This window comes from Haliotis asinina, chromosome 16, assembly GCF_037392515.1.
Source record: "Haliotis asinina isolate JCU_RB_2024 chromosome 16, JCU_Hal_asi_v2, whole genome shotgun sequence".
Lineage (NCBI taxonomy): Eukaryota > Metazoa > Mollusca > Gastropoda > Lepetellida > Haliotidae > Haliotis > Haliotis asinina.
In genome coordinates, this window is record NC_090295.1 from 14,608,898 (window position 1) to 14,620,886 (window position 11,989).

Below are 11,989 nucleotides of genomic sequence, written 5' to 3' on the forward strand. Positions count from 1 at the left end.
TATATGAGCGACACACCCCTCTATCATTTCCAAAACACGTTGTATCAACGTCCCTGCATTTACCGAGCAACCACGTTGTACTGTTGAAAAACAGAAGCGAAGTAATCGTGACACTTTTTCAAAACGTGGCGACACCAGTCGCATCCCTCTTCCGATACAAGACATGAGAAATAGCAAGCAACATAGCGCACTTACACGGTATAAAAAGGATAAGGTTATGCACGACCGGAAACACACTTCAACAGTCCGTCAAAGACTAGAGACAGTCAAGACTCGACTTCTTCAAGCGAACGTACAAGCAACAGAGAAGTGAGTAACAATCAGAATACTTAGTCTTTGGCCTTTTTTGTGCATCATTTTTTAAAACATTGTTCGAAACGTTTCGAAACGAAAAGTTGGCACAGAAAAAAGCACGCAATAGTGAATCGTATTCAAATTTTATAGTAGGTGAATAACAACAAATAACAAAATGTCTGAGCAAACTACATGTCCTGTCTTCCAATGTGAAATTTGCAGACATTGTTTCAAACAGAAATGTCATTTGTTAAGACATCAGAGACATTGTGAACGAGTGGGCATATTGTTTACCTGCAACCATTGCCATCGATCGTTTAATCGGGAAGACAATTTAAAACGTCATGTCAAAAGTTGTTCCGAAAATGTTGTTTATTGTCGTCAATGTCCACATTGCTTTGAAAGGTTTAACAGCAAATTCGGTTATCAACGACATTCATGTAACTGTAAAACATCTGCTCCTGATGAACATATTTGTCAAACTTATCATCAATCTTTCCCAACCTCTAAAGCATTAAGAATGCACACACATAAAACTGACCATGACATGTCGGGTGGTGGCAGAGGTAAACGTAGACAAAGGGCTAAAACGGCTACGCTATCTGTCCCTCCTCCTCCCCCACCTAACGCCCCTCCCGCCACCAATATCGCCTCACGTCCATGTTCAAGCCACTCCCTACAGGGAGATGTTAGAGACTATGACTTTGACGGAAGGAATAGCACGGACCCACTGAATTTCATGATTAGTGAACAAAGTCAGGTTATTGATACAATTGAGGATGAAATTCGTGAGAAAAAAGCCGTAAAATGGGGGTTGTGTCTCCATATTAGAATGGCCAAACCTAGTCGGGAAGATGAGAGCACAAGTTACCATGAGGCTTATTTCAGAAGTGTCATGACTATAGCTACAGAGGGTAGTGACTTAAATGAACAGTATCTTGAAGCCGTACACAAGATGCTTCAGACACTGGATGATTATGAGGGGGTTCATTCTGGTTTGAATATCTCCGCCGTCGTACTTTTGAAAGTCACTGTGGTAAAGTTTGAACCTTTCAAAGGTGGTAGTTATATTCCACTACCACAAACTCTTGTCAAGAAATCCAAAAGTATTATCAACATAAAAAATGGCGATAATCTTTGTTTTGCTTACAGCATTTTAGCAAAACTGTTTCCGGCTTCTCATAACAAAGAACGCGAGGGAAATTATCGTCCTTATTTAAACCGTTTGAATTTAGAAGGATTCAACTTTCCCATGACTTTAAAACAAATTCCTCGATTTGAAGAAGCCAATGAGTTGAGTAGCAACGTGTATGGGTTTGAAGATAATACTTTGTATCCCATGTACATCAGTAATAGGCTGGATGCAGATGAAAACAGGAAGATTGATTTGTTGTTGCTTTCACAAGAAAGTGAGTCGGATGATTTTGAAGGCATCCTAGGGTTAGAAGAACATGAACGCATGGACGTAGACGTTAAACCAAATACACATTACTGTTTCATTACCAGTTTAAGTGGGTTAGTCAGAAACAAACAACGTAATAACCGCACTCAGTTCATCTGTCGCAAATGTCTTTGGTGTTATACATCACAACAATGTCTGGATAAGCATAAAGACTACTGTTATGACAAAGCACAAAGAGTCGTTATGCGGTGTATCAGTTTAGATTACGTTCTCAAAGCAAAACAGAACGAGCCAAGTTTGATATCGTGGCTGATTTTGAGTCCTTGCTCATTCCAGAAAGCAACCCGGGTAGTTCACGACTGAATAAACATGTACCTTGTGCTTATGCTTACAAAGTGGTGTGCACGGAGGAACGGTATTCGAAACCTGTACAAACCTATGTAGGAGAACAGGCAGCTGAGCATTTTATTGAAAGTATTTTAAGGGAATATGACAGCATCCAGACATTGTTGGATTCTATCAAACCCATGCAGCTCACTGTCCAAGATAAGATAACCATCGCCAATGCTACTCATTGTGGTTTGTGTAGTGAACTGTTAGGTACTGATCGAGTGTTAGACCACGATCACCTGACAGGACGTTTTCGACAAGTTTTGCATAATCGATGTAACCTGAATTTTCAGTTACGCAAGAAAGTGGTTGTCATGCTTCATAACTCTGAACGTTATGATTCTCACTTGATACTGGAAGTAGCACAACACTTTGGTGACAGAGACATTACAGTCATCCCTCACAACTCAGAACAGTTTCTATCGTTTACAGTGGATAACAATTTGGTCTTTTTGGATAGTTACAAATTTCTGCAAAGTTCCTTAGATGCACTGACACAAAACCAACTGAACAAAGGCGTGGATTCATTTGTCTATTTGAAAGAACACTTCCCCCATCATGGAAACATGTTAACAAGGAAACTTCCCTTTCCTTATGAATACATGGATGACTGGGGAAAACTGAATGAGACTTGTTTACCTTCTCAAGCATCCTTCTTCAGTTCTTTGTCTGATGAAAATATTAGTCAGGAAGACTATACATTTGTTCATGAATTATGGAAGGAGTTTGACTGTGAAACCATGAGCGACTTTGTCCGGTTGTATGTGAGTGTTGATGTGCTGCTATTAATCGACATCATAGAGACCTTCAGAACAGGGTGTTTGACTGACTATGGTCTTGACATTTGTCATTATTACTCCATGCCAGGTTTTTGTCTGGATGCTGCTATGAAAATCACAGATGCCAAACTTGATCTGTTCACTGATGTCGACACTTACAATTTCATTGAAAATTCCATTCGTGGTGGGGTGTCTATGATTAGTAAGAAATATGCAGTTGCTAACAATTATCACCTATCGGGTTTTGATCCACTGAAAGACACCTCCTTTCTTCTCTACTTTGATGTTAACTCTCTGTATGCAACAGTCATGCTACAACCGCTCCCCATTGGAAACTATCGCTTCATCAGTTCTGAAGAGTATGACAGCATTGACTGGACAACTGTCGATACAGAAGGAGATACAGGTTACATCCTTGAAGTCGATTTGTTGTATCCCAAACACTTACACAAAGCTCATGCTGCTTTTCCCATGGCTCCTACACATGATGACATTCCCTATGATGAGTTTTGCACCTGCTCACCAGAAACTGTTAACTCATTTCAACCCACTCAAAAAATCGTTGCGTAGAGGTTCAAAGAAATCATCCGGTAAAAAACTCTTCACTACTCTAAAAGATCGTTCCCACTACGTGGTTCACTTCAAAACGTTACAGCTGTACCTGAGACATGGATTGATATGTACAAAAATACACAGAGTGTTAAAATTTAGACAAGGAGCATGGTTGAAACCTTACATCGATCTTAATTTGAGTAACCGCAAAAATGCCAAGGATGACTGTGATAAAGATCGTTATAAACTCATGAACAACTGTGTGTTTGGACGGTTCTGCATGAATAAACGAAAGCATAAAACAGTTCAGTTGGTAACACAGAGATCTAAACTTCGAAAATGTGCAGCTAAAAGTAACTTCAAACAGATCAAAATTTTTTTCAGAAGACGTGACTGCAGTAGAGTTGGAGAAATTATCTGTACATTTAGATCAACCCATTGCTGTTGGCTTCACCATCTTGGATTTAGCCAAATATGAAATTTACACTTTCTATTATGATGTCATGCAAATGCAGTATGGGCCAGAAAGACTTGACCTTTTGATGACGGACACGGACAGTTTGTTTATGATCCAAAAGGGTTATACTCGGATGAAAATCGCAAGGTAACTGGTAAAATGAAAGGATGAAGCAGGCGGGAGCATCATATTAGAGTTTGTGGGACTAAAAAGCAAAATGTACTCTTTTCTGATGCAAAAATCTAAAAACGTCATCGAAAAAAAGACAGCTAAAGGCATTAAGAAATCTGTCATCAAGAAATTTCTCAGACATGATATGTATAAACAATCATTATTTGAACAGAAGAGGTTCAGTTGTTCCTTTCACTTGATTCGATCATACAATAACACTTTGTACACTGAGAGACAAAACAAAGTGGCATTGACACCAGTTGACGACAAGAGGTATCTGTTAGATGATGCTGTTCACAGCGTTCCATATGGATATTCACCAATCTAAAAAAATTGTATACATTCACTATGTATGTGAAGACATCTTTCCACAAGAAAACAGTGCTCAACAGGTATGTGCTTCCTTTACGCATTTGCCATGTATGGAGTCCTTTACTCATTCACCATATATTGCTTCCTTTACTCATTCATTATATATAATTTATCTAATTATATATATATATATTGCTCCTTTTATCTAACTATTTATCTAATCATTAATTTATTTTCAGCGTCAAAATGAATGTTCAGAGATATGTGTACAGACTGATCGGTTTCAATGGTGAAACGCTGCATGAAGGACAAACCTTAAGAAGAACACGAATGGCTGCTTATCAAGCAGCACAGAGGGTTCTGCAGCGGCTCATGGAACAGGGTGTGATCCCTGCTAACACTGTATATCCTGTGGAAGTGCGTGAAATTAACACCACAAGGCGGTCTCTTGAGCGTGCACGTGACTTGAGACACCATCGTCAAATGTTCGAGTCTATTCTCAAAACGCTCTACCTGAATGAACTCCAGACAAAAATCACCAAATTGTGTGAAGACGATTGCTATGGATGTGAAACTGGTCATCCGTTTCAAATCGATCACCAGTGTGTGATGCTGAATAGTGATGAAAAAGGTGGAGCGCTATTTTGAAGAAGCTCTGAGTGGAATATCTCATCAAAACATGTTAGAAAGTGCACGTCATCAACGTACACAACTCAGACTAGACTTCCATGATAGATACACCGACTGGTATGACAACATTAACAGTTTGAACGCTGGTTTGCTTTCCAACACAGGAAAAGAGAAACTGCTGATGCTGACCAAACTCAACATGCATTTACGATAAACAACAAGACCAACTAGTCATTTAGTAATCCATTTTTTTATTTCCTTGTACATAATATGTATAGAAGAATGGATGTACATTAAAATGGTTCGATTGTTTTCCTTACGTTTGTCACACCAGGCACACCATGAGACGCTTTGCGTTTTATATATAAAGTATTTACAGTCTTCTTCTTTTTGTCTTTATTTTGCCTGCTTTTCATGAGATGTTTAGGAACGTGTAAATGTCTCAAAAGTTTATAAAACTCTCTATATCCCACTGGTCGGTGACTCTCAGCACCTGCTTTCATGATGAGAAAGCGGAGCAAGTCCACTATATTTGAACCATGTAATACCTCACCATTAGGTAACACAAGTCTTAGATCTCCTCTTAGTCCTATTTGACCATTCAGAATATTTTCTTTCACAAATATCCACAAGCTCATTAACTTCCCAATGGTCTTTGTAGACGAAACCCCTCGAATGATCTGCTCGGGGACACGAAGCATAAAGTCCATGTTATGTTCCATGACAGATGCAACCGTTTCATCACTAGAACCCTTATTATGATTCATCATCTTCAGATCTTGTCTCGTCAGAGGATTCTGATTCAGTATCTGATTCGCTGTCTGAGGAAGAATCTGTTCTTCTTGATTGTTCATCAACCTCTGGTAGGTCTCTCTTGTCAGAAGAACCATAGGCTTGCTCATTGTGAATCGATGAGAGGTATACTTGAAAGGATTTTATGCAAATGGGTAGAACCGAATGATGTGTCAGAATCAGCTCACGTTTCTCGCGACTACTAACTGTCTTGCTGGCTAAAGATCGAATGCACTTCTTGTAGCGTGAGAGACGCAATATATCACTGTGTGGTAAGGGTATGATTCCTCTCAAAATGTTAAATATAAGAGTAATCACTGACATAAGCTGTTCACGTGAGGCATGTATTAACAAAGCCTTTCTTTGCCTGACACTAGCTAAGAAAAGCTGAATGTTTTTGGAGCAGACCACTCATGTTGATGCTGTAGGGTAGCTGTTCCACTCTCAAATGGAGACATACATCTTTGGTTAGTGTTATTTATCTAGAAACCCAAAATCGCATCTTCTTTGTTGTCATCTTCTTTGCACTGACTACAATCATGAGGAGGATCTCTTTGCCAACTTTCCAACAAATCTTCACCCTTAACAGACACAGTGGTACTGTGTTTTGAGTCTTCGTAATCTTGTAAAGACATAGCCTTTCGAAAAATATTATTAGCAACCACTCGCTCGTTTTCACTACAGAAACATTCGTAGTCTACCCTTCCATCTATCCATATGTCTTCATCTAATATGTTGGGACACAGTCTGTTATTCCACAAGAAGTCTTTAATGACTTCAGTCCATGAGTCATAGTGATGTTCTGTTTGTAAAGCAGCGTAATCGTCTCCCCACACTGACACTGTAAACAACATTCGAGAAGCTGTTTCTTTCAATGTTGCATCATCCTTTCTGTGTTTTTCGATAATGTTGATCAGACAATTCCTTTCTTTCACTGCATACATTCTGAGGGAGGGCTGACTGTACTATGGCTGAAGTGACGTGAATTGGTTGTTATATGGAAGGTTGTCAGTTTGAAAAACTACGGTGATTAATATTTATTCAAAGTTGCTCACGTCTAACCTTTCTTGGTATCCATGGGTTCAGACACCATGTGTATATAGTTACAGTGTGGAGACAGTCTGAAGTGTTCAGTCATGGGATCATCATCGGGTATCCATTGATGTACACGAAGCCTACATTTGAAGCAGTGGACTTTATCAGACTGTCCTGTGTAAATAAATCCTGCTTCAGCCATGGCTTTTGGCGACTGTTTCATTTGAACAGGCCAGTTGTTGAACGACTTCAATCTGTCACTAAACTTATAGCCATACTCCTCAGTGTAACGCTCTGTTTCAACACAGTCTGCGAGCACATCATTGAACCGTCCGCACACATCCATGGTTCTGTTCAACTTCAGCGGTGAGTGTGAAATGATGGAAACACTTGTAGAGAGACGAATATATCACTTCAGTCCTACTTCTGGGACTGTTGTAAGTAGACTGTACATACTTCATCATCAGGAAATATGTTTGTGCGTAAACGTCCATAGCGTTCATCAGCATGGGGTGAAGCATCCAAAACAAGATACCCATATTGTTTTGTCCCAACTGCATCTTGGAAGGATTCCATAAAATATTTAATTTGACCTGGAAATATTTGCGATGCCAAAATTCTGTATTCATGTGCTGAACGCGGGTTAGACAACAGAACAAAGTAATGGGTGTTTAGAGACATGGGTCTGTTACATTCGCCTTTAGGAAAGGCTGACTGTTGAATGTTAATGACAGTAATTCCCAGATGATGAGATAGTGTGGTTTAAAGATGTAAAAACAGAGGGTTCTTACAAATGTCTTGCATGAAGTCATCTACTACCAGTACACACCGTTTATCGGATTCCGAAGAATATGATTTTAACTCCTCTTTTGTAGGTAGTGCATCTTTAAATCGAATGTTGGGAATCGTCCTCTCAAGTTCGCTGTAGGCATCCTGCCACACGGCATAGCAATACACAATCAGGTTGGGTGGTGGATCGAACATGCAGCTAGCTTGTTTTAAGAGCTGTGCAACCCAAAAGGTTTTCCCACATGAAGATCCTCCCACAACCGATATTGTAGTAGGAGTTTGAAATGGTAACACACATTCTCCCATGATGTATTCAGATCGCTCTTTAGCACAGAACTGCAATACTAGGCTTGATACCGTGGTATTTATTCACAACACAAACCTAATCTCATCTACACTAATTTTATTGATATTTTTTTTTCATACATAGATATAACATCAGTTACAATCTAGACAAGAAGCAGAGCAGTATTTGAAATAATTACAAACATATTCAGATACTAAGGCGTCATTCCACATGAAGTTGTGTACATCAAACTGATGAAGTATATGGTTTAGACTCTGGCATGCTTTAAATTTACATAATACATAGTACAAACAATAGAACCCACACACATTTGAATTCACAGATTGTAACCGGTGATTACTGCGTAAGTAAGAACCAGCATAAGTCTTTAAATAGCGATCAAATGTAACATCAACAGGATCTGCTAAACTATCGAAGAATTCTGCTGTATTGTTTTTAAAGTACATAGCAACCCAGTGGCGACCACTGTTCTGACTGGACTCAGTATTCACAATAAATCCTACACCTTGTCTTTGCATGAAAGGTGCGATTATAGGAAGCGTATCTCTGGCATACAACCCCAAGACGTGAGTCTGTAAGGTTGAATCACACTGAAGGGCGCCCATCAACTGTGAAGCTTTCATCTCTGTGTTTACTTGATGAAGACGTTTCGCGCTTGATCGATTTCGATGATGGAGTTTCTTTCACTGAGAATGATGCAGCTCAGCGTTTTGGTTAGTGCAGCTTTGAACTCGATTTCCAACCGCACATTTCCAGTCTTCACCAGATTGAGGTACTCGGATTCTCCACACAACTCTTCCAGTTCAAAGACAAACAGTGCATTTCCTAACAAAAATTCTCCCCTGGATATGAAATTTCCTCGATTTTCTCTCCAAAACCCCATGCCATCAAACATGTTTACGTAGCTGTTCACATCATCAGCTCGAGTTGGACGTCCAGGTACACTGACACCATTCACATAGAGACTGACAGTTTTGAGCATGCTGGATTGAAAGTTGAAATGATTCTTGTCATATGACTCATTCAAACTCTTGCTTTCCACAAAGGCGATGATGTAACGATTAGCAATGGGGTTGGACACATTATCAATGGTATGCGTCAGTTGAGAAACAGGGATGCTGTTGACCTTGACCTCAGACTTGGTGAAAGGGTAGAGTGCATTGGAGTTATTTTCGAACAGGGTGTTGTGAGCTAGAATCAGCGCCGGGTTGACTTTGAGTTTGCATACTTGAAGATAAGCATCGAGTAGCTCAATGGTATACTCTTGGTTGGCCTTACCGCTCATCAAACAGAAAGTAGGTGATGATCTGTACAATTTCAAAGTCAAATCTACTCCATTGATTAAATGTCTTTTCATGCTAAACACATCATCATACAAAGGTCCAGACATGGTCAGTTCATTGCTCTTCTTGATGTAGGTACCACGTACAATCAAACCGTAATTGGTTCCAGTGACACAATCAGTTGTTTCAATGGCATCATTATCTTCACCCTCATCTTTGTAAAACAGCTGCGATGTCATTTGAGAGCTTTTCGCTTCAGCTCCATAGTTTAGCAAGGTCTTCATCATGCTCTTGTAAGCATAATGATTGTTGGTCGAAGACACCAACTGGTTCTGCATATACACTGATATTTGAGAAAACAGTGCCTGCAAAAGCAAATTGACAGGTGCCACGTGTTCGTCTGCATCCAATACCGATCCCTCCGCATAGGTGACTTTGAGTTTTACATGCAGTTTTGTTCGCTTCAAATCAATGTAATCACTACCCGAATTGGATATGTGAAATTCCAGTGGAGAAGAGTCATTAATTTGACTGAGTGGGCGTACATCTACAAAATAGTGTTGCTGGATACTGGTCTGATATGGAGGTAAGGTAAATAGGTTGAGCGAATCCGGTACCAACTCTTCAAAAGTTTTGCTATTCAATAAAGACATGATGCTCAACTGAAGATGTCGTTTTCTTTCACAGGAGTACACTTGAGCACTTTAGCTGTCTTGGAGGCGATGTTACTTGTCTGACGTATCTTCTTGGTTGTGGCAATCTGTTCACCTGCAGCTCTTTTTAAAGACCTATGACGCTTTTCTTTAGCATCCGCTCTCTCCACAACACTTTGTTGTTCTGAAGTCATCTGCAGTTCGATTTTAGGTTCTTCCGGTTGAGAAACAGATCGGTGAGATGGAATAACTTTAGGGGGAGCTTTTCCATTCACAACACGAGAAGTACTTGTCATTTGTTTCTTGAAGTATTTCTGCCATTTGCTATAATCTGGGATATACAGAGGGAGGGAATCCATGTTCAGTCAGCAAAGGGATAACGTCTCAAGTGAAGTGTTGCATAAGTCTGCTCTTTCAAGAATGACAGTGGTGTTCCACTGCTCGCTTTTATACAGATTTCAATGTGAGGTGACTCTTTGACCATCACATGGATATTGTATTCATTAGCAAAGGAAACGTTGGGTCCATTCCTCAGATCAATGCGTCTTAACAGTGGTAACTGGGTATTACCCACCAGTGAACTATCGCACAGGTTACACAGTATATCTACATAAGGATCGTTCACATGAGTGAGGTCTATCTTTCCAAAGTTTAACTCGGATAAAGACACGACCCAAAATCCATCAAACAGCAGTTTTTGATTGAGCTTAATGCGAAAATGATAAGGGCTGTTATCCTTGAAATAAGAATTTTTTGTGTCAGAACTCTTGAGAAACACATATTTCTCCATCATAGGTTCTTCAGTTGACTTTCTTCCACATATGAATCAAAAGAACTAGGCCAACCTAACCAACGAACCAAAACATACGTTTTTCCTCTCATGCGTTTCTTCTTTAAGATCTTTTCCACTTGCCACTCAATATCGTCTCCTTTGTTAACCTTTTGCAGTTCGGCAGTGTAAAAACTCCCTTTAATAAGTTCACCATGAAAATCTTTAATTCTGTACAGAGGTATGTCTTGTTTCTTGAAACGTTCTGTTACTTTGAAAAGTTCTTCCGTCCACTTCAGATCAAGTTCTTTGCTGAACGGTTTCCTCAGGTATGGGATGCGAACAAGATCACCAACTTTATATCTGTATTTCTTTATCACTTGACCTTTTTTTTCCTTTGACTTCAACAAGGGTTTGACATACAAGTGTTGCCAAACTTTCAATTCATTGCTTTTATTGACTTGAGCAGGTGATAGAAGGGGTAAAGACGAATGTGGGGTGTTATTGTAGTTGTACACCAAATCAGGTAGAACACTGAGATAATGCTTGGTGTTCTTACGTGTCATGTAACGTGTGATCAACGACTTCAGTGTTCTGTTGAAGCGTTCCACATAATTACTTTTAATGTTTTCGTTGCGTGCAATAGTAATGGTAATATTTTGTTTTTCCAAAAAAGATTTGAACACTCCCTTAAACTCACTACCACCATCTATGCGTACTTTTCTTGGTTTTCTTTCTTGAAGTATTTTTTAAAGGCTTTCAACACGGACTCTGGCCTTTTATTTTCCAAAGGAAGGACAAAAGTAAACCTACTCAGTAAGTCAATCACGACAAGCAAATACCGGATACCCTCATTTTCTTTGCTGTAGCGTGAAAGATCAGCAAGGTCCACATCCCACATTTCGTCCATGGAATTCACTCTGACTTTCATCCTTTTAAATCTATGCTTGACTGGTTTGTGTAAACTGTAAGGATCTTGGTTGTTGACAAACCATTTCACCTTCCTGAGCATCAGGTTACCCGTCGGAGTTTGGACGGACCATAGTAGGCTCCTGGATTGTGAGGGTCATAATAATACTTTTCTAATGCTTTTTCGTGCCTCTCTAACAATACCCTGTTCATCTTTTGTGAACTCACACACGTACTGAATGAAACCAGTTGTAACAGGCAATATATAACATGAAGGTACGAATAGGAAGGAACATATGCTTTAATTAATAGAATTCATTCATGTATACATTCACAATTATTGAAAGCGATTTTCTAACAACAGCATCTTAACCACACGTTGCTTCAGATCATGAAGCCACTCTGATGTTTTAAAATGAGTGTCCCGAAAGTCTTTGCAGCGGTATGAAACTATGTTCACGTAAT

General features: G+C 39.5%; 1 protein-coding gene across 1 annotated transcript; it reads right to left on the reverse strand.

Moving 5' to 3' along the window:
• Positions 1-8,541: 8,541 nt before the first annotated feature.
• Positions 8,542-9,480, reverse strand: LOC137267641 (uncharacterized protein F54H12.2-like). The gene has a single exon (XM_067802119.1). The coding sequence runs from the start codon at positions 9,478-9,480 to the stop codon at positions 8,542-8,544; it is 939 nt and encodes a 312-aa protein (XP_067658220.1).
• Between the last annotated feature and the right edge of the window lie 2,509 nt (positions 9,481-11,989).